The 23,831-nt window shown below is 41.4% G+C and overlaps 1 protein-coding gene across 5 annotated transcripts in view; it reads left to right on the top strand.

Annotated features, from left to right (window-relative positions):
- The window catches only part of MAP3K15 (mitogen-activated protein kinase kinase kinase 15), a 147,003-nt gene that overhangs the window by 41,098 nt on the left and 82,074 nt on the right, over positions 1–23,831 (top strand). For 3 of the 5 annotated variants that reach the window (XR_006287863.1, XM_043537952.1, XM_043537953.1), the window contains exons 4-6: positions 8,671–8,748; positions 20,987–21,180; positions 23,557–23,725. Coding sequence is in view for 4 of the 5 variants with exons in the window: in XM_043537952.1 (XP_043393887.1) it covers positions 8,671–8,748; positions 20,987–21,180; positions 23,557–23,725 (441 nt within the window). In the remaining variant the exon portion in view is untranslated. The remainder of the gene's footprint in view (positions 1–8,670; positions 8,749–20,986; positions 21,181–23,556; positions 23,726–23,831) is intronic. The other 2 variants (XM_007070485.4, XM_043537954.1) reach the window with 1 other exon arrangement.

Genomic DNA, 23,831 nt, shown 5'->3' with positions numbered 1-23,831 from the left:
GTGTTCCATGAAGGAGGAGTGCTGGGCAGAGATGGGCTCCATCTTACAAAGAGAGGGAAGAGCATCTTTGCGAGCAGGCTGGCTAACCTAGTGAGGAGGGCTTTAAACTAGGTTCACCGGGGGAAGGAGACCAAAGCCCTGAGGTAAGTGGGAAAGCGGGATACCGGGAGGAAACACAGGCAGGAACGTCTGTGAGGGGCGGGCTCCTGCCTCATACTGAGAAGGAGGGGTGATCAGCAGGTTATCTCAAGTGCTTGTATACAAATGCACAAAGCCTTGGAAACAAGCAGGGAGAACTGGTGGTCCTGGTGATGTCAAGGAGTTATGATGTCATTGGAATAACAGAGACTTGGTGGGATAACTCACATGACTGGAGTACTGTCGTGGATGGTTATAAACTGTTCAGGAAGGACAGGCAGGGCAGAAAAGGTGGTGGAGTAGCACTGTATGTAAGGGAGCAGTATGACTGCTCAGAGCTCCGGTATGAAACTGCAGAAAAACCTGAGTGTCTATGGATTAAGTTTAGAAGTGTGAGCAACAAGAGTGATGTAGTGGTGGGAGTCTGCTATAGACCACCGGACCAGGGGGATAAGGTGGATGAGGCTTTCTTCCGGCAACTCGCAGAAGCTACTAGATCGCACGCCCTGGTTCTCATGGGTGACTTTAATTTTCCTGATATTTGCTGGGAGAGCAATACAGCGGTGCATAGACAATCCAGGAAGTTTTTGGAAAGCGTAGGGGACAATTTCCTGGTGCAAGTGCTAGACGAGCCAACTGGGGGGGAGCTTTTCTTGACCTGCTGCTCACAAACGGAAGAATTAGTGGGGGAAGCAAAAGTGGACGGGAATCTGGGAGGCAGTGACCATGAGTTGGTTGAGTTCAGGATCCTGACGCAGGGAAGAAAGGTAAGCAGCAGGATACGGACCCTGGACCAAGGGTAGGTCATGCCTGACTAATCTAATCGCCTTCTATGATGAGATTACTGATTCTGTGGATGAAGGGAAAGCAGTGGATGTATTGTTTCTTGACTTTAGCAAAGCTTTTGACACGGTCTCCCACAGTATTCTTGTCAGCAAGTTAAAGAAGTATGGGCTGGATGAATGCACTATAAGGTGGGTAGAAAGTTGGCTAGATTGTCGGGCTCAACGGGTAGTGATCAATGGCTCCATGTCTAGTTGGCAGCCGGTGTCAAGTGGAGTGCCCCAGGGGTCGGTCCTGGGGCCGGTTTTGTTCAACATCTTCATTAATGATCTGGAGGATGGTGTGGATTGCACTCTCAGCAAATTTGCGGATGATACTAAACTGGGAGGAGTGGTAGATACGCTGGAGGGCAGGGATAGGATACAGAGGGACCTAGACAAATTGGAGGATTGGGCCAAAAGAAACCTGATGCGGTTCAATAAGGACAAGTGCAGGGTCCTGCACTTAGGACGGAAGAACCCAATGCACAGCTACAGACTAGGGACCGAATGGCTAGGCAGCAGTTCTGTGGAAAAGGACCTAGGGGTTACAGTGGACGAGAAGCTGGATATGAGTCAGCAGTGTGCCCTTGTTGCCAAGAAGGCCAATGGCATTTTGGGATGTATAAGTAGGGGCATAGCGAGCAGATCGAGGGACGTGATCGTTCCTCTCTATTCGACATTGGTGAGGCCTCATCTGGAGTACTGTGTCCAGTTTTGGGCCCCACACTACAAGAAGGACGTGGATAAATTGGAGAGAGTCCAGCGAAGGGCAACAAAAATGATTAGGGGTCTGGAACACATGACTTATGAGGAGAGGCTGAGGGAACTGGGATTGTTTAGTCTGCGGAAGAGAAGAATGAGGGGGGATTTGATAGCTGCTTTCAACTACCTGAGAGGTGGTTCCAGAGAGGATGGTTCTAGACTATTCTCAGTGGTAGAAGAGGACAGGACAAGGAGTAATGGTCTCAAGTTGCAGTGGGGGAGGTTTAGGTTGGATATTAGGAAAAACTTTTTCACTAAGAGGGTGGTGAAACACTGGAATGCGTTACCTAGGGAGGTGGTAGAATCTCCTTCCTTGGAAGTTTTTAAGGTCAGGCTTGACAAAGCCTTGGCTGGGATGATTTGATTGGGGATTGGTCCTGCTTTGAGCAGGGGGTTGGACTAGATGACCTCCTGAGGTCCCTTCCAACCCTGATATTCTATGATACACTCACTGCATCCCCACCCAGAGCAAGAGAGGAGAAGAGGAATCATTGTGATAGTCACAGTTTCTTCTAGGGGTTGCTCTTGGGACAGAGCAGTTATGTGCTGCCCCTTCATTCAGGACTGATCACAAAAGCACCATCCGGGCTATAGTAACTCCTGACACCTTTTACTGAAGAGTACTAAGCAAGTATTCTTGACTTTTGGGGGGGGTGGGGGAAGAATATGGCTTGCTTGAAATTTGATAGTAGATTATATTTAAATTTATTTCCTTAAAACTGATCAGAGAGAACAAATTATCTGAGATTACTGTGGCAATGTTGTTAATTTAACAAACTAATTATACTAGTAGATCAAAGTTTTATAACTAAGCTGAAATTACTGTCTCTCTGCATAAACAAGAGTCTGTTGTTTTCCCCTCCAGAAGTAACTGCATGCTGTAGACAAGTCTGTGTTTTGTCACTGTTACAGTATTCTACCAATGCTTCATTTGAAGCTTTTGGATAAGGAGGGTCACTTCACTCCTTAGGTTTCAGAGTAACAGCCGTGTTAGTCTGTATTCGCAAAAAGAAAAGGAGGACTTGTGGCATCTTAGAGACTAACCAATTTATTTGAGCATAAGCTTTCGTGAGCTACAGCTCACTTCATCGGATGCATCTGATGAAGTGAGCTGTAGCTCACGAAAGCTTATGCTCAAATAAATTGGTTAGTCTCTAAGGTGCCACAAGTCCTCCTTTTCTTTTCACTCCTTAGATAATTACAGTGTCAGTGTAAACGTAAATCAAATGAAGTGAACTGCTAATCAGCCCTTTAGGTTTAAATGGCAAATATTTACATTAGAATTAACGCTGCTGCTGTGGTGTTTGTTTTTTGTTTGTTTTCTGGTTTAATTGTTCTCCATTGGGGAAGCCCGAACACAAATTGGCTGTGCTTTCTGTCAGGCAGTAGAGATCAGTAGGGGAAAGACTACTTCCCATCCCTGCCCTGAGCCCTGGAGAATCCACAGAGCTGCAACTGCAGTCTTAAGGCAGTAGTGATGCCTTATGCTTTGTTGGGGAAAGAGGGCAACTGAAACTGTCCCTAGCTACATTATCCCTTTTTCCTGGCAGTGCAAAAGCAGTCCCCTGTGTGGTGTATGCGAGGTGCAGAATCCTTGCCCTTAAGGACTTAATATTTTAATGTTATCCTTTATTCTGGAAATCTCAAATCCCATAAAAAGGGCAAAGAAAATCAGTGTAGAACAGTAGTTGAAACTGATAAAGATGTAGATGTTTCCTTTACAGTGATTGTTTCTTCATTCTAAATAAATAAGTAAACCTAGAAAAATGATTAATGTTTTCCCTTTAGGGAAAATGTAAATCATTATACTAATTATGCTTCAGGGGAAGAGGGAGTGGAGAGAAAGTTGAATATAAACAGAGAATGCTACATTGCAAACAGTTCAGCAGTTCATTTGGGACTTGGCCTGTGTCCATAGCTGAAATGTGAAAACCACAGAGCAGCTCTGTAATGCTGAGTGATCAGATTGCAACATAGATTTAATAACTTATTTGAAAAGTATAAGGGTGGGAAAACTCGGGATGTAGCTTCCATCATCAGTAATGAAATATTTTGAGATAAGATTGGGATAAGAGTCTGTTCTATTTGACTTCCCCCAAAGCAAGCAATTAAAATTCTGTGTTGCTAATTTACTGCCCCACTGAGATGTTTAAAGCATGCAGTCTGCAACTGGGAGCTCAGTCCCCAAGACAGAATTGCCCTTGCATGTAACTAAAGGTCAAAATTCTCCATGTCCCTTCCATTAGGTGGTTCTTTTTGTGAGGAACTGATCTTAGTCTTAAGGCAGTCAGCTGCTTATTTCACTCAGAGATGGTGTAGGCGCAGCTGTACTGTTTCTTTCAAAGTAGTTATCTATAAAATAAACCACAAATATCTAGCCTTGTGGAACAGTCTCCTCTTCATCTCTGTTACCATGAAGCCATGAAGATTTGGGAGCTGGCTTGAGGATATATTTTTGGACTTGTAGAGAGTGTGTATGGGGATAATGTATTTATCCTTAGAGGGCAAGGATAAACGTGTGTTTTATTAGGCTTCCTATATTCTCTTCTCCGAGTCACAACTGGTTGATTCTAAGAGTGCAACTTCAGAAAAACATGAGGACCAGAGCTGGTCAAAAACTTGACTTTTCACAATTTTTTTTGTAGCAAATTTGTCATTTTTTTGGATGAAGAATCAAAAGTCAGAAAATTTCTACTAGATTTAATGAAAACTAAGGCACAGAATCTAGAAAACACAAGACATAGGAAGAAGTGGGATTAAGCATTTTTTAAAATGTTGCTAGAATCAAAGGGCCGATGGACAGTGCTTTCCAGAATAGTTTTGGCCCTGACTGCCCATCCTTCATGATATATAAATAGAATGTCGGGATGGCTAAGCACTGGTACAGATTGCCTAGGGAGGTTGTGGAATCTCCATCACTAGAGGTTTTTAAAACAGTTTAGACAACCCCCTGTCATGAATGGTCTAGTTATTACTTAGTCCTTCCTTGAGTTTCGGGGCCTGCACTACATGACCTATTGAGGTCCCTTCCAGTTGTACACATCTAAGATTCTATGAAAGTGGGATGCATTTGGTTTATTTGAATGTGGGCAGTGAAGGGTGGTGAGTTAGGTACAGCCCACCCTGGAAAGTAATCACAAAATCATAGAAATGTCAGGCTGGAATGGACCTTGAGAGGTCAACAAGTCGAGCTCCCTCTGCTGAAGCTGAACCAAATAATCCTAGACCATCCCTGACAAGTGTTTGTCCAACCTGTTATTAAAAATCTCCAGTGATGGGGCTTCCACAATCACCTTTGGAAGCCTATGCCAGAGTTTAACTCGCCTTATAATTAGTAAACTTTTCTTAATATCCAAACTAAATCTCTCTTCCTGCAGATTAAGCCCATTATTTCTTGTTCTCCATGTCCACTAAAGGTAGAACAATTTATCATTGTCCTCTTTATAACAGCCCTTAATATATTTGTTATTGGGTCCCTGCTCAGTCTTCTCTTCTCAAATCTAAACATACCCAGATTTTTTAACCTTTCCTCATAGGTCAGATTTTCTAAACCTTCTCTAATTTTTTTACTTTCTTCTGGACTCTCTCTCCAAATTGTCCACATCTTTCCTAAAATGTGGTGCTCAGAATTGAACACAATTCTCCAACTCGGGCCTCGCCAGTGCTAAGTAGAGGGGGACAATTACCTCCAGTCGGGGTGAAAGTAACTTAAGGGACTTACCAGTACACAGGGCGGCCGGGGTCCTGAGCAAGGTGGGGGACGGGGCCTTGGGTGGAAGGGGCAGGGCTGGGGCCAGACTCCCCCAGCCAGCCCTTCAGTGCTGGCTGGCCCATGCTGCCTGGGGCTCCAGCGGTGATTTAAAGGGTCAGGGGCTCCCAGCCACCACTAGCGCTACCCCAGGGCTCTGGCGGTTATTTAAAAGGCCAGGGGCTCCGGCCACTGCCAGGAACCCTGGGCTCTTTTAAATTGCTGGGCCCTGGGGAAGCTGCCCCTTTTGCCTCCCCCGTGGCCCTGCCGGTGCGGTCGGTTGTGTACCGGCTCTTACTGGTAAGCCATACCAGCTTACTTTCACCTCTGCCTCGAGGGTCTTACATACAACACTCTTGTTGATACATCCCAGAATGATATTAACTTTTTTGCAACTGCATCACATTGTTAACTCACATTCAATTTGTTATCCAATATAAACCACAGATGCTTTTCAATAGTACTACTGCTTAGCCAGTTATTTCCCATTTTGTAGTTGTGTATTTTATTTTTCCTTCCTAAGCTGTAGTCTTTGCATTTGTCTTTATTGAATTTCATTTTTGTTGATTTCATACCAATTCTCTAATTTTTCAAGGTCATTTTGAATTCTAATCCTTTCCTCTAAAGTGCTTGCAACCCCTCCCAGCTTGGTGTCATCCTCACATTTTATAAGCATACTCTCTATTCTGTTATCCAAGTCATTGATGAAAATATTGAATGGTACCAGACCCAGGACTGACTCCTGAAGGACCCTAGTGGTCTGACACTGAACCATTGATAACTACTCTGAGAGTACAATCTTTCTAACAGATGTGCAGTCACTTCATCGTAATTTCATCTAAACTGCATTTTCGTAGTTCTCTTATGAAAATGTCATTTGGGACTGTGTCAGAAGCCGTACTAAAATCAAGATATATCGTGTCTACAGCTTCCCTCCATCCAGTAGGCTAGTTAACAAATCCATATTGGCTATTCCTTATAGTCGTAAGTAGAACAGAGGTGGGCAAACTACGGGCCACATCCAGCCTGCGAGACCATCCTGCCCGGCCCCTGAGCTCCTGGCCAGGGAGGCTGTCCCTCAGCTGTCCCCCCTCCCCTGCAGCCTCAGCGTGACGCAACGCCAGCGCTTTGGCCTGCCACTCCTGCTGGGCAGCACAGCAGCAGCATGGCTGGCTCTGGCCGGGTGGCAGGGCTTTGCTGCTCCGAGCAGCATGGTAAGGGGGGAGTTGGATAAGGGGCAAGGGATCCTGGGAGGCAGTCAGGGCATAGGGGAGTTTGGATAGGCATGGGAGTCCCGGGAGGGCCTGTCTGGGGGCAGGAGTATGGATAGGGGTCAGGGCAGTCAGGGGACAGGGAGTGGGGGGGGGGGTGGTTGGATAGGCGTGGGCGTCCCGGGGGGCCCTGTCTGGGGATGGGGGTGTGGATAGGGGTCGGGGCAGTCAGGGGACAGGGAATGGTGGGGTTGGATAGGGGATGGGGTCCTGGAGGTGCCTGTCTGGGGGTAGGGGTGTGGATAGGGGTCAGGGCAGTCAGGGGACAGGGAGAAGAGGTGGTCAGGGGCCGGGGTCCTGAAAGGGGGTGGTCAGGGGACAAGGAGTGTTGGATGGGTTGGGGGTTCTGAGGGGGGAAGGAAGTAGGAGGGGGAGGATAGGGGGTGAGGGCCGGGTTCTTTGGGGAGGCACAGCCTTCCCTACCCGGCCCTCCATACAGTTTTGCAATGCCAGTGTGGCCCTTGGGCCAAAAAGTTTGCCCACTCCTGCTCTAGAAGCTTACAAGTTGATAATAACTAGGACAAAAATAGAATATGTAGATAATAGAAGGGAAATAGTTAAACTGATTTTTCCTTAAATTGTTGGTTTTCTAATGATTTAGAATTAACAATCTGTTATACACTTGTTTTGGTGAAGGTATTTAAAGGAAATTAACACAGAGATTTTAAAAGAAATCTATAAATCAATCTGGTTACATTACTAAATATCTATGGGCCTGATCCAAAGTCCAGTGAAGTCAGTGTGAGACTTTCCCTTGACTTAGATGGGCTTTGAACCAAGCACTGTGGTAGCTTTTTATTACACACAGTGAGTGAAATCCTGCCTCCTTTGAAGTCAATAGCAAAACTTCCACTGCATTCAATAGGACAGGATTTCACATAGCATCATTGCCACAAGGAATTGTTATGTTACCATCTAAGCAGGAAACTTATGTAAAGTTTCAATAGTCAATTAGATTGTAAATAGTACCTGCAATTAATGAATCTGCAGGAAAGCTGGTTCTGACACCTATACTCTCATTGTGTAGTGTTTTACACAGTTATAAGTCCCTGTCAGACTGAACTGGAGAGACTACAGCATTCAGTGCATTCTATATTAATGCAGTAAGGATGAGTAAGGATCCTGATGAGCAAGTATTTAAAATTAATAATTCTGCATACTCTTTTCATACTGTAACCACATTTCATAAAAGTTTGTATGATGTAGTAAGTTTAAAGATCAAAATGGTAAGTATATTTCTAGAGAAGCATCTGAAGTAGAAAACATATTTCAAAGACTTCCCGGAAGGACACACAAATGAAAACTGTTTTATTTAGGATTAGAGACTCTTTAAACACAGATATACAAAGACAAAACAAAACACCCTTGTTAGTGCGCTTCTTTGAGGAAAGTAGTATAAACAAACAGGTAACCTAATAAAGTATAATTAGAAGTGTTTTTATGCATTAAACATGTTTATAACATACCTCTGATTTTAATACTCGGTATATATTAAATGTGAAAAATATGTTAATACAAGTTAAGGATATATATTTAAGAGCAAAGAGTTCTAGAAATGCAAAAGGTAAAGTTTTAATAGGCACACACTAGTTTACCTCCATTGTATATATGTTGTATGTAGTTAATTACAGTATTCATGTAATAATCTAACTAGGGATTGTATATAAAACTTCCCTGAATGCATGTCAGCTATAAAACAAGAACATATGCTGACAAACTTGCATTGTAGTTATACTGTGATTTCTGCAAACTTCCTCGATCTTAAAGATTATATATAGACTTGCTGTATGTGTGTTTTCATCTTCTGTTGTATCTCTTTCTAATAATTTCTCTCTCCATGTGTCCTATGTTTGTCTGCCTTTTTTTATTATTTGTATACTTCCATATTCTTTATTTTTCCATGCTGTTCCATTTCAATTTGGAGCAGGCTGCAGTTGCCAACCACAAAGCTTTTCTTCAGGTCCAAGTGCCTCCTGAGTACCACAGTGGTTATGTGATAGGCAAAGTATGTATTATTTTCTATTCTGCTTTCTGGCTGAATTAAAGTAATTTTAGAATTATTTTATTACTGTGCCTTTACAATTGTATTTATTTAAGAATATTTTAAAAATAATACTGGGCTGGATCTTATTTTTCAGGCAATTGTTATCTTGGAATAGATGTTGTTTGGAAATTATATCCTGTAGCCTAGGGATTCTTTTTTAATAGAACACAAACCCTGCATTTTCAAAAAATATATTTATGTTCAGACTTTTAAAATGAATTACTACATATAAAGTACTCTAATTTTGCTGGGAAATCAGTCACACACAACAATTTTCTGTGGTTTCCAGCCCGTCATATTTTTCTGCTTTGTTGAAAATTTTCTTGATCCTTAAGACAACTGATTAATTGAACTCCCTGAGTGTGTTCAGACAGGCAATGTGTTTAGAAGCATCCAAATTCTTCTAATCAATTGGGTTTGTTCTTTGTTGTCCAGTTTTATGGATTAAACCATATTATGAGAGTCTTTTACATGTTATCTTAAATACTCTTAGGACTTATCTACACAGGGATCTCAACTCGCATAGCTCTAGGGCATAATTCTACCACTATAACTATGCCAGTATAACACCCCATGTGGGATACTCTGATTTCAGAATAAAAGTAATTTAATGTGTGTGGGTGGGGGTGGTATAATTACTCTGTGTGGAGGAACTGAGCAATTATTTTAAAGTTGATGGTATATGTACAAGTTTGCTACTCACTGTTGTTATCCTCACCTAGCTCCAAGGACCCATTATTGCGCTTAGCACAGTACAGACACCTAGTAGAAGGCAGTCGCTTTCCCTAAGAGTTTACAATGCTAGTTTAAGACAAGTCATGATAGGTTGGTGAAACATACAAATGGGAGGAGGGAGAATGGGATAACCGTAATATAAGCATATTTTTTCATAGACTAGCTGTGTGCACAATTTGTAGAATTTTTTTTAATAATGGTGATATATAAGCAGATCAGTAGCCGTAGTCTTAAATTGCAGCCTGCCTAACCACTATCAACCAATAGTATGCTCTAGGCATCACAGTAGAAGTAGGGAAATCAGAGGTCCTATGCACACCAGCGCACATCTCCTCAACTCCAGGAACACCAAAGGGTTCCCTCCCTCCCTGGAGGAGCAGAGTTGAGAGGAGAGACCCCTCCAGTACTTACTGTAACAGCCAGGGTGTATCTGAGTGGGAGGATGGGTCAGGACTGCTGCACTCCTCTCCTCTCCTGCCACATTGAGTCCTCTCCCTGAGATCATGAGGTCTTGGAGATAACAGCCAAGTTAGGTGTTAAAACCTCTCTGAGCTATTGGTCCAGGCTTACTGCAGACTTATGGGATCATCAGTGCATTAGTTATACTCAGGTCTTGTTTTCAAGCTTCCCTCACCCCCACCTCCCCTGCTAGAAGGGCTAGAAACTTCTTAGTTTATTTTTCAACAAAAGCTGAGATTCTAATGTAAGTACATGACTTCAGGAGCTGATGCCCTGAAGCATGGGCCTAATGTTCCTATGCTTTACCCAGTGCTGAATAGAAGTGAGTAGGAAGGAGGTAAAGTCATGGTCTTACACATGTTTTATGGGGCACTGATTTACACCTAAGTAGGGCCCTACCAAATTTACGCCATGAAAAACGCGTCACAGACAATGATATTTGGTCTCCCCCAGTGAAATCTGGTCTTGTGTATGTTTTTACCATATACTATACAGATTTCATAGGGGAAACCAGTTTCTCTCAAATTGGGGATCCTGACCCAAAAAGGAGTTGCAGGGGGTTCAAGGTGTTGCCACCTTTACTTCTGTGCTGCCTTCAGAGCTGGGCAGCCGGAGAGTGGCAGCTGTTGGCCGGGTGCCCAGCTCTGAAGGCAGTGTCCTGCCAGCAGCAGAGAAGAAGTAAGGGTGACAATACCATACCCTGCCACCCTTACTTCTGCGATGCTGCCATCAGAGCTGGGCGGCTGGAGAGTGACTGAGGGCCCAGTTCTGCAAGCAGCAGCACAGAAGTAAGGGTGGCAATACCCTACCAAAAAGAACAGGAGTCCTTGTGGCACCTTAGAGACTAACACATTTATTAGAGCATAAGCTTTCGTGAGCTACAGCTCACTTCATCGGATGCATAGAATGGAACATATAATAACACGCACACACACACCCACACACAGAGAGAGAGATAAGTTGGAAGTTACCATACAAACTGTAAGAGGCTAATTAATTAAGATGAGCTATTATCAGCAGGAGAAAAAAAAACTTTTGTAGTTATAATCAAGATGTCCCATTTAGACAGTTGACAAGAAGGAGTGAAGTTACTTAACATGGGGAAATAGATTCAATATGTGTAATGACCCAGCCACTCCCAGTCTCTATTCAAACCCAAGTTAATGGTATCTAGTTTGCTGGAGAGGTTTTAGTTAGGGGCTGAAGGTGACAGCTAGTGGTGTTCTATTATTTTCTTTGTTGGGCCTGTCCTGTAGTAGGTGACTTCTGGGTACTCTTCTGGCTCTGTCAATCTGTTTTTTCACTTCAGCAGGTGGGTATTGTGGTTTTAAGAATGCATGATAGAGATCTTGTAGGTGTTTGTCTCTGTCTGAGGGATTGGAGCAAATGCGGTTGTATCTTGGAGCTTGGCTGTAGACAACGGATCGTGTGGTGTGTCCTGGATGGAAGCTGGAGGCATGTCGGTAAGGATAGTGGTCAGTAGGTGTCTGGTGTCATAGGGTGGTGGTTATGTGACCATAGCTGCTTAGTACAGTAGTGTCCAGGAAATGGACCACTTGTGTCACCTTCAGCCTCCAACTAAAACCTCTCTAGCGCATCATCAAAGAGCTACAACCTATCCTGAAAAATGATCCCTCACTCTCACAGATCTTGGGAGACAGACCAGTCCTCGCTTACAGACAGCTCCCCAACCTGAAGCAAATACTCTCTAGCAACAACACAACAAACACACTAACCCAGGCACCTATCCTTGCAACAAAGCCCAATGCCAACTCTGTCCACATATTTATTCAAGTGACACCATCATAGGACCTAATCACATTAGCCATGCCATCAGGGGCTTGTTCACCTGCACATCTACCAATGTGATATATGCCATCATGTGCCAGCAATGCCCCTCTGCCATGTACATTGGTCAAACCGGACAATCTCTACGCAAAAGAATAAATGGACACAAATCCGACATCAGGAATCATAACGTTCAAAAATTGGTAGGAGAACACTTCAACCTCTCTGGCCACTCAGTAAAAGACTTAAGGGTGGCAATTTTGCAACAGAAAAGCTTCAAAAACAGACTTCAGCGAGAAACTGCTGAGCCTGAATTCATATGCAAACTAGATACCATTAACTTGGGTTTGAATAGAGACTGGGAGTGGTTGGGTCATTACATATATTGAATCTATTTCCCCATGTTAAGTAACCTCACTCCTTCTTGTCAACTGTCTAAATGGGCCATCTTGATTATCGCTACAAAAGTTTTTTTTTCTCCTGCTGATAATAGCTCATCTTAATTAATTAGCCTCTTTGTATGGCAGCTTCCACCTTCTGTGTGTGTGTGTGTGTGTGTGTCTTCTTACTATATGTTCCATTCTATGGATCCAGTGAAGCCCACGAAAGTTTATGCTCTAATAAATTTGTTAGCCTCTAAGGTGCCACAAGTACGCCTATTCTTTTTGCGGATACAGACTAACACGGCTGCTACTCTGAAATCTAATACCCTACCATGCCATCCTCACTTCTGCGCTGCTGCTGGCAGCGGCTCTGCCTTCAGAGCTGGGCTCCTGGCCAGCAGGTCCCGCTTTCCAGCTGCCCAGCTCTGAAGGCAGTGCCGCCGCCAACAGCAGTAAGGGTAGCAGTACCACAACCTCCCTTCCAATAACCTTGCAACTCCCCCACAACTCCTTTTTGGGTCAGGATCCCTACAATTACGACACCATGAAATTTCAGATTTTAATAGCTGAAATCATGAAATTTACTATTTTAAAAATCCTATGACCATGAAATTGACCAAAATGGACCGTGAATTAGTGGAATTTGGACCATGAATTTGGAAATAGAGCCCTACACGTAAGGGATAACATGGAAGAAGGGATGAAGCTGCTTGTTGGAGAAACAGACAAGCAGATGATGGCTGAGACTTTCATCATTGGCAGAGCAAAGAGGAAGGCTGATAAGATAATAGAGAGGGGTAGGTAGGATGGAGCTGAACTGTGAAAGACCTTGAAGGCAATCTTGTATTTGTTGCAGTGGATAATGAGGGGAGGGACCAAAAAAGGCCTGGAAGATTGTCTTAGGAATAGCATTTTGAACAGACTCTTCAAACTCTGGAAGTTTTTCATCCGAAAAGAAACCAAGAACTGAATCTTTCATTGAGTTTGAAATGACCTGTCACTCTCTTCGATATCAGGCTATACGTTTAATGTTAGAGGTGTTTTAGAGGAAGTCTTTTTACACCAGTCTTATTTGCAGTTTATCTATGGATATCTTAAAAGATGTTTAACTTCCAGTAATAGATATCTTCTTCCCCCTTGACTCCAAAAACTGTAAATAAAATGGTTCTTTATTACCATCTCTTTTGATCACTGATTCCTGCAAGGTGCTGTTCTGGTGCATGGCCTAAATTGATGAGGCAGCTAGTCCATGCTTTACTTGGAAAAGATTGAAAGTGTTGCTTGTTGGATGGGGGAAGGCTTTTGAAAGATCTTGTTTATTTGAAAATTGCCGTGTTTGTTGATGACTGTGGATTGATAGGCCCTTTATATGGGGACTCTTCTTTTTTTTTTTTTTTTTACTGGGAGCTGAACATGGAAACCCATGTTTCACTGATGATGGTCAGATATCGCTCTCTCCCACCTGCCTCCCCCCAAAATCTTTTGAAATTGTGACCTTTTCTTCTAGAGATAGAGATTACAGTGGCAAAGTCTGTCTTTATCTGTAAAGACAATTTTTTAAATTTCAGTAATTTATTTGGTATGGTATTAAAGCTGCTCTATTGAGGGCTACCTTTGAAAACCATTTATAGTTTGTAACTCTGGCAGAATGCAGTAGCATAGATTCATGGAGTCCTGTAATATGCACTGGATGTCTGTTAACCAGTGAACGAGCTTCAGATACTTTTGTTTGATTCTGAAATCCTTATATAATAGAGGACTAGTTCACTGGGGAGGGAAGGGGGCATGTTTTCATCTTGATTCCTTTATGTCAATAGAGATTAGTTGGTTTGGAATTACTGACTGTCCCAAGTCACATATTTGAGAATATGGGAGGGAGAGTCAATGTTGTTGAGGTCTTGTAGCTTTGGAAAGGTCTTAATCCTTAACCTAGTGAAGACAAGGCCGGCAACTATGATTTTAATAGTAGTGAGCCGCTACTATTAAACCCCAGGTTCCCTGTAGACTTTAACTTGTTTGCTAACTCATGTGGTCATAGGTGCTGGAACTCCTGGCTTTGAAGTGGTTTCCATCATGTACAGGGTTTACAGTTTGGTTCAGTGGCTCTCAGCACCCCCACTATACATATTGTTCCAACACCGTTGCAAGTGATGACTGTGGCTGCCTAGTCTCCATTAGGATTTTAATTCTAGTTATCTAACCTGAGTGAGTTAGTGAATAACACACCTTTTTGTTCTTCAGTGAAGATACGCCCACATTATGCCAAAATATAGCAATGGCATCCTTCCACGAAAAGATTGTAAAACTTGTTGTTGTTGTTGTTAAGTATATTTGGGGTTCATTTAACTGATTCTGATATCTCCTTCTTGAGCTGAATTGTCTTTGTTTAGATTGTTTTTAGTTATATTCTGGAAGGCCACCCACATACCTCAATTGAAATAATAAATTTTAATTTCTATCATGTTTTTAAAGTGCTATGAAAAAAACTGATGTATAAATACTAAGAATTATTTCTTAAATCAGTGTATAAGTGCAAAAAATTATTTCCTTATAGTACATTTATACTATTAACTGAATACAAATTCTGTACTTATTCCTTAACTTAATTTTAAGTTATTAAAATGTATCATTTCTAACTGCAAATACTTATTTTGCTTGTATTTTAGATTAGAAATATTTCAAACTAATTCAGATAGCTAATAACTTTAGATTATCTAGATGTTGCTATACAGTCTTGTGCAGGCATTAATTTTATTTATCTTGCACAAGCAGAACGATAAGTTTAGCAGGCAGATATTGGTCCTGTTTGAATCACTGTGTAACGGCACTTGCATTTGCTGCACATGTGGCAAAAAAGTTAGATTCACAAGACTGTTTCCTTTAGACATTTACCATGTATTCTCACTGATGCCAATAGGAGTTCCAGCTGGTGGAGCAATCGTAGAATATGGCTCCAGGATCAGGTTGTGTAGCTCTTACACTAGTGAGCACTTACTTATGAATGACAGTGAAGTGTTCACCTGCATGAATAAAATCTATATATCATAGGGCTGGAATCATCTAGTTCATGAGCACTTGATTTCTCTCTGTTATTCCTTCTACTTTCTTTATTGAGTGTTTTCTTGAATACCTCTCGTGATAGTAGGGGAAGCACTAGTTTTGGTAGTTGAAATTCCTGATTGTTCTAACTGCTAAGAAATTTCTTTCGTAATGTCCAATTTTAGGCCACTACCGCTTATTCTGCAATATATTTAAATACAAATTAGATCTCATAAAAATACTTTGCACAATAAAGCTATTACATAATTTTGTCCCTTGCTCTTCCTAAAACATCTTGCTGCTCTTCACTTCCTCTCTATTAAACGACTTCTGCATTTCACTGACTGGTGAAATGATGATTATATGCTCCATAGAGGGCAATTTCCTGCTCACGTTACAAATGCAAGTAATTCTATTAAAATTCGTAGGACTGCTCCTGTGATGAAAGTGAGAACATTGGCCCCATAGAGGAAAAATTCCTGTTTACTTCAATGGGCATTTGACCGGTACTATAGCTTATCAAGTGTCATGGGGTCATTTGCAGTAGAGGGGCTATGTAATGTAAGTCATTCATCATTGCTCTTCTGGTAGCAATAATGAGAGTAATCAGAGTTTAAAACTAAATCTTTCCTGATTTGATGTGTCACCAGTTTAGGTTCCAATCCTGCAACGGACTCCATGCAAGTGGACCCGTGCACTCATGCATCTAGTTACAGGATCAGGATACTGTTTGTCAAGGTGGAATGTTTCCCTTAGGTCGTATAAGCATATTACCTGAGTTTGAGTCTGGATTTAGTATATATTCTATAGAAACAAAATAAAGTCAAACTATTGTAGTTCCTCAAGCCACCACTTTGAATACAATGGCATGTGTGCCCTGGGTGTCACCTGTACTTAATAAAGAAAAGTATCACTATAACAAAGATGTCCTGGGTTAATCGCTGCCACCTGCTTACAGCAGGAGCAAGCCTCATCTCTGCCCACCACCCTCCCTCTTGGCAACACAAGTGCTCCAATCCAGGCTCCACAAGCCCACTCTTTCCCAGTGCATGCTAGCAATGTACACACCCCACTTTACTACACTCGAGTGCACAATTTCTTGTCTTGTGGACACCCATGGTTTACACGGATCTGCTGCCTCTATGGAAGCAGTGCATCTCAGTTCACCGGTTTCACCTCAGTTCAACACTCTACTTAGGACAAGGTGTCTATACGTGTCTACAGTAAAGCAAATTTAAGTTTGTTTAACAGAGCTTGAGAGAAAGATGCAAAATAAAAGTAAAAGGGTTTGGAAACATAATGTTACAGGTAAAAGAAAAACAAACTGCAATCTATAGCCTATACTTATTAACAAGTTACCTTCCTAGACAGGAAAGTATTTCTCATCCAGTGGTCCGTCCTTGCAGCACTTGCCCAGTCCAGAAAGCTGGGTTCCACCTTTCATGAGACACTCCTACTGGCACAGTGCTCCTCCCATAATGAATAACACCTTTGCCCTTTCTTCTTCCCTTAGACAATTACAGACTGTTGTGTCTGAGCCCAAGTGGTCCCCTAACCAGAGACTTTTCTTGGGGGTTCTTTTGTTTTGGTAAACGCTCAGGCCTGCATCTGGTCCAGACAGTAAGTCCAGGGCTTGGGCTGGCTCCATGGGTGTCCCTTGGTCTCATTGTTGATTGAGTCAGGTCTGAGACTCCTCCATCTCAAGTGGCAAGTTTCACTTTCAACCATTTTGGAACACCATAGCCTACATGTTTCATAACTCTAAAATGGTTTCCCATAGAAACACATCGCAATAATCATGACATTCAGCTAGTTCTTAGCTCTCAGCCCATCATTTCACCATATACAGCTTGGGTTCTAGTGTCTTCACCCAGGCAGGAAGAGCTATCACGCTACTTCCACTCCCTTGCTCCTCCTGCCCAGCCTTTTGTGTAGCCCCAGGCTAATTGGCTAGGCAGCTGTCTCCCACTCACCAATTAGCTGCAGATTTTCTCTAGCCAGCTCCCATTTACTTCCCTTAATGGGAGCTGGCATGACAGAGCGTTGAGTCAGCAGTTCTTCCCTTTGGCAGACTGTGAACAGTGACCAGGCAGCTTCTTAAATGAAAGTATTGTTTAATTTTAACAGTAGGAACAAAGCATTTAGAGGCCAAGATTTTAAAACAAAAAACTGTCTATACACATGTCTATCTTTCTAACCCCAGATGGTAGCCTAGGTAGGCCTAACTTTTCAGACCCCCCGATGGGTATGTCTGTCTGTCGATCACAAACACCTGTTCCTTCTCTTGAGAGAGAGACCTTTAAAACCCTGCTATACTCCTTTGTTCTTCTGTATTCTTGAGGTTTGGCCCTTCTGGTCAAAACTACTTTTGCAGGCTAGCTGGGCAAGAGGTAAACTCTTCAAGGCTAAAAGTTTGGACATTGTCACTTAACAACCCTCGAGTTTGCTGAGGAATGGCTTATCTTCAGCCATTCTTTTCACATTCTGCTTTTTTTCTTACAGCCTCCTGTTAAACTAAACCAGTATATTCATACAATAAACATCATGATAACCAGATCAACATATATTATTCATAAATTATTAGAGAGCAGCTCCAATTCTGTCATAATGATCTAAGCCAATCACAAAATTTTGGGGAGCCTGGCTGACAATTTATTAACACTTGGGGTTGGCAATACTACATAAGTTGCTTAAGAGGTCATCCGCTGCTTATTTCTCACCTAGAATATCAGTAATTTCTTTGTGACATTACAATAATTTTCCACAGTGGCTAATTTTGATAAGTCAGAGCATTTTCTTTAGGTGAGGAATAGGCAACTAGAGCAGAGACCTCCTAAAGAATAAAGATGTTATTTTCAGACGCCTGTGGGTCATAATGAAAACAATAAAAAGGAAGTAGATAAACAGAATTGTTCCTAAGTAGTGAAGATTCGATGGAATCTTTTAGAAATTTCAGTCCACATATTGTACTGTGTGGGGTGTTTGGATTTTATTTATTGCGTGCATATGTTAAACAGGAAAGAGAAGAGTCGGGAAACTGTTGATCATTAGTCATGAGATAGCACAGAAATACTAGGCGTTGATGGGCATCCCTTAAATATTCAAGGTTACTTCTGCCAGGAGGTAGCCTGCCTGTTTTTTTATAACACTGATGGCTTACATTGGCAGCTGAATGCACTGATAATGTGGCTGTGTATCACAAACTTATGGGGCTAAATTTTCAGCTCAAGTCCCACTGCTTGCACCTCTAGAACTCTTCACATAAGGCAATGTGTTTAAATACAGATAGGCCTTAATTTCTGCATAAAAATATGTGCTTCTGCATTGTGGATGAAAATTTGTGGAAACTTATGTGGGGTGCAAACATCCAAGAGGAGGCGGGGAATGTGAATAAAATGGTTAAATGTTGTCCAAACAGGTGTATTGCACTATTCCACATAGGTAACTTTTTGAGAAACATCTCTAAAGGTTAGTTGTGAAATTTAAAGTTTTCCTTCTCTCAGCAAATAACTTCAGTTTTCATTACTATTACAAATTGTAGTCATAAGAAAATTATATGAACTATCAAAGCTGATCTTCATCTTCTCCCCCAGCTCATGGACTGTTAGTTTTAAATTTCAAACATTCATACACAAGGAGTATTATTGACCTACAGTGTTTGTCTTTATAGGTTTGAGGGGGTGGGAGCAGACTTGCTTTCTCACGAGGCCAAAGACTACCTTAAAAATAATAATAGAATAAAAACAAAACTAATTTTTTGCAAAATGTGCACTGAGCAACTTGACATGCTGCTTGCATGAGTTGAGCTTGATTTATTTAGCTAGTTTTGGGGAGGCAGGTGGTAGAAAATAAAGACAGCAGTGCGACCGATGATCACAGTGTTAGAAATGTGAATACTGTATTGTGTGATGACATTTAGTTCAAGTACAGTCAATAGGAATGTGGTATTGTTTTTATGAGAAATGATGGATCTTTTATAGTTCTGAATCATAATGAACTCAAATAGAGGGGCAAACAGGTCACTGTGCCTCAGTTACTTCCTCTTTCTCTGCCTTTGGGGTAACCACATGCCTGAAATGAGGGTTCCAAATGAAAAATCTCCCCTTCTAGTGACTGGTTTATTGGTATACAACAAAATATGTTCAGCTCTCCACTCTTGTATCAGGGCTTCTTAGTCCTTCCTTTCCAGGCCTGTGCTAGTCTTCCCCTCTTTCACAGAAGATGCCAGTCTACTGCAGGCGGCTGTCTTTCTGCAAGTCCGTGGAGCAGTCCACACAAGGTCTTTCCCAGTCTATGGCACCTCTCAGACTCAGCTGAGAGCACTGCTTTATATAGCCCTGCCTGGCAGCCACATGCCTCTTTCTAAGTGTGTCTGCACTGATTGCAAACAGCTATGGCCCTTCCATGGGGTGGGCTGGGAAGGCAGCATAAGGGTTAACCCTATTCCTTGCTGGACCGGGGGATGAGATCTGCGCACCTGGTCACAAAGGGCAACAGTTTTCCTAATTTGTTTCTCTTCAGGTCTAGTGCCTGATTCCTTCACCCTTAGTAATGTGTATATTCCTCCCATACGTGAGGAGTCTCACTGAAGTTCATTTTGCCAACACTACTTGTTTTCTGCAAGTCTCACAATATTTGATAGGGTTTTTAAAGCCACAGCTCCTGGAGTCATGAATCTCAGCTCCCCCGCCCCCTTTTTTTTTAAAGTAAGTTTTTTTCAGCCCTCATGGTTTTAGGGGATAAATAGGTTGCAAATAGGAACCCTGAAGTCTCAAAAACCAGAAAGCAAATAGAATGTTTGATTATTATTTAAAACCTCCTGATTTGGGGGGGCCTGAGTCATAATTTTTGAATGCTTGGGGTTGGCGATACTGAGCTGGGCCTCTTGTTCTGGAATGCAGTAAGGTGTCTGGATCTTAAAATATTAAGTATGGCCCTCTTGTCGTTGTTACTTCCATCTCTCTCTCTCCTCTCCTCTCCCCTCCTCTACAGAGAGCCTTCTACCTGCTTCCTCCAACAGGAGCTAATCCTTTATCCTTCTTTGACTACAGGGACTGCTTCCCAGCAACTGCTTCCTTCTGTAGTTCATTCTCAGTATGGGTCAGATCAAAAATCTGCTGAAGTGTTACATATATATAAATGTATATATATATTTATATTAACATTATATATATATATATATATATATATATATATATGAAGTGTCTTTTCAGTTATAAGAATGCTACTGCCAGTCCCCTTTTATTATGTTGTCATTGGACTGATCTACTGAATAACAGTGACAATATTGTGACAGCTGTCACGCTATACAATTTGTCTTACCCATATTCAGAATATTTAATTAAAAATTTCAGTTAAATAAAAATAAGGTAATTTAAAAAATGTGTTTTGTTATTTAAATTCTGAAGCTCTGGTGACACCACCATGACATCCTGAGGGTTGCTGCTTTTTAAACAAAAATGTATAGTGTACAGTAAACTTGGGTGTTTTTTAAAAAACCTGGATTTCCAATTAAGCATATATTTACATAAAGACTTAAGTCTTCCCTCAAGAAAGCAACTCTTACTGAAGTCAATAGGAGCTGTGGTCCTTGGCATGTCTGAAAGTCAGGCCCAAAGTGTCTCAAGTTGAGCCTCCAAAAAGTGGAGGCATGCAAATTTAGAGAACACTTGTGCAAACTTAGCTGCCCATTATTTGCTCTTAAGGAATTAATCAAAAGATTCAGAATCACTCCATCCAGTTTGACTGTGCAGTGCTTCTATTTGCTATCTGAATGTGTTTGCTTTTCCTTCTAGGCTTCCAGTGGGAATTACTATTTTATTCCATACATTGTAACACCTGGTGCTGATTATTTTTGCTGTGAAAGTGATGCCCTGCGGAGAGCCTCTGAGTACATGCAGCCTAACTGGGACAACATCCTGGGTCCTCTCTGTGTTCCACTGATGGACAGGTTTATCTGTCTTCTGAAGGACATTCACATTACATCATGGTAATTTTGCCACGTTTACACTTCCTGCCCATGGATATTTTCTCCTATGCTGCAAGGGGTTTCAGAATCCCCACCAAGGTTCAGTGTTCAACGTGTTTAACCCTGTGTTAAAAGAAATGCCTTAATGTAATCTAAACTATATTGCTGTCATGCAGCTGTTGTAGTAAACTAACCATCTTATGACAGCAGCGGATTGCATTTACTATCCAAAATATCAGTCAGCAGAGTCAGAACTGTGGACACAGCCCCTGGAAAAGAGAGGGTATAGAGAAGAAAACATAAAATATAGTGCATAGTGATGTAATGAGAGAGACATACCTCAGCTTCTTTGTAAGTCTTGAAGCCAAAGACCATCTTTTCTTAGCACCAACTAAGTGTGTGCATACAGTATGGTATTAACTGTGGTCACACAGGCTAGTGTCTGAGTGGAACCTTTTTAACAGTTGAATTGCATAGTAATTGTAGAATGGTGCTCTGGGCCTCAGCTGTCCCATGGTGACTCCTGTTTACAGACCCATCTTGATACCCGTTTGTTTACTAGGCACTGCCCGTTGTACCTCTTCTGCACTTTTCACATTCCCTTCCTCGGTCAAAATGTTGTGTAATTTCTGTTGCTATAGTGACAAGAAAGCTCCTGGCTTATGGCATAGGTTCCGTGCGCTGGGTAAACTACATGATCATTATCACTTTTCAGCTGTGCTTGTTGTCCAGTCGTAGCACAGTCAGAGGCAAACTCAATTTGGATCCAAACTCAGCATCATTTGAAACTGTGCAATGTGGAATGATCAGTAACTGTCCTATGTTGCTGCTATTGTTATTTATTATTTGAATTACTGTAGCAGCTAGGAGCCGTAATCATGGTCCAGGACCCCATTATGCAAGGCTGTGAAGGAACAAACAGAACAAAAAGATGGTCTCTGCCCAGCAGTCAATTTCAGTGTTGCTGAACTTCAGCCATACTGTTGAACAGAGTTGCCTTCATTCAGTGTTATCAGTGGAGCTCAGGTTTAAGTTGGTGCATTTTTGTTTGTGACAGCTGCTACACTCAGTTCCTACAGTGCCCTAGAACTTGTGATGTATTTTTGTATTAATTTTAAAGTAACTGATTGTAAAATTATTCTTTTGCTCCTCTATTTCTGACCCTGCCATTTACAAGCATATTAATGTGAAGGGGGGAGGTAAAAATGAGGGGTAATGTGTTGCAGTCAATAAAGCTTTTGCTTATGTGGTGCCTTTTATACAACCTCTCTCCTAAAAAGCTTTAAAGAGTTAATTGTACAGTTGTAGAGTTAGTAAGAGTGGTGGTAGGTAGATGTGAAGATATACAGTAGAGACAAGAGACAAAAGATAAGTTTTAATGAGACACATAGGTGCCTAAGTTACTTTTGAAAATGGGACTCAGGCTTCTAAGTCACTTAGGTGACTTAGGGTACAATTTTCAAATCACCTATGTCCACTCTTATTAATGCAAGAAGAACTGATTAACATAAACCTGGAAACAGTGCATGAGAACTAGGAGAGATAGTGTTCAACAAATTAGACATGAGTTTTCAGTGACAGTAAAATAAATAAAATGAAAAAGCCTTCCATTGGCCATTTCTTCAGACCCTCACTGCATTATCTCGTGAGAATACCTTGCAAGTGATATATTCTGTGGCTATTAGTATCACAGTATTAGTGGATATTAAGAGAGAGCTGAATTTCCTCTTCTATATTTAGGATTTAGGATCTGAGCACTTGCAACTCCTCTTGGACAAGAAAAGCAGTTATATGTGCTCAGTACCTGTCAGGATCTGGATATTAATTAATAAGCCCTGGCCTTAGTAATTGCTCGCTACAAGTTTTAAATAGACTGCATTTATTTTTTTTTAACATTCCTACATTGCAATATAAACTGATTTTTAGTGAAAAAATACATGACCGTTGTTAGTGTGGCTTTTGCATGCCTCCTGTGTAATAGTATATATTATGTTTTGTGAACTACAGCTAGTCAGATAATGGATGGCTCTGGTTGGTTTATTTAATAAGAGCTGCTCGTCTCCATTAGATATAAAGATGAGGGATTTTGTTTTATATTACTGTAGTCTCTTTGTTTAGCATGCCACTTTCTGCTTTCTTCAGGATAAATGTGTAGATTAATGTGTTTATTTTGGGCACTGTTCCTCTACTTTACTAGGCCTGTTAAATAATAATATAAAAAAATTAGAACTTGTAATTTAATAATGCTCATATAAAATATTTCTTAAAAGTGTAAACTGAAAGGAATAGTTAACTTAAACCTCACTTGGATAAAGAAATATTAGTGCTGTTTTAATGTTGTAACCAAACCTCCATTTAGAAAATTCTAACACTTTATCTCCATTTTTATTTCTTTAGCGCACATTGTAAGGAAACGCTGTTGAATGATATTAGAAAAGCTAGAGACAAGTATCAAGGAGATGAACTAGCAAAGGAGCTGGCCAGGATTAAGCTCCGTCTGGATAATACCGAAGTCCTGACTTCTGACATTGTTATAAACCTGCTTCTTTCTTATCGAGATATCCAGGTATCTTATTGACGTGAAAGTAAGGAAGATACTCTTTTCAAGTGGGTTTTACCCTTGTTTATTGTTCTTGTTTATTGCCTGTTTGTTTGATATTTTCTTGAATTTG

Source organism: Chelonia mydas, chromosome 1, assembly GCF_015237465.2.
Source record: "Chelonia mydas isolate rCheMyd1 chromosome 1, rCheMyd1.pri.v2, whole genome shotgun sequence".
Taxonomy (NCBI): Eukaryota; Metazoa; Chordata; order Testudines; family Cheloniidae; genus Chelonia; species Chelonia mydas.
The sequence above is the reverse complement of the archived record's forward strand: the minus strand, read 5'-3'. Positions and strand labels throughout refer to the sequence as shown.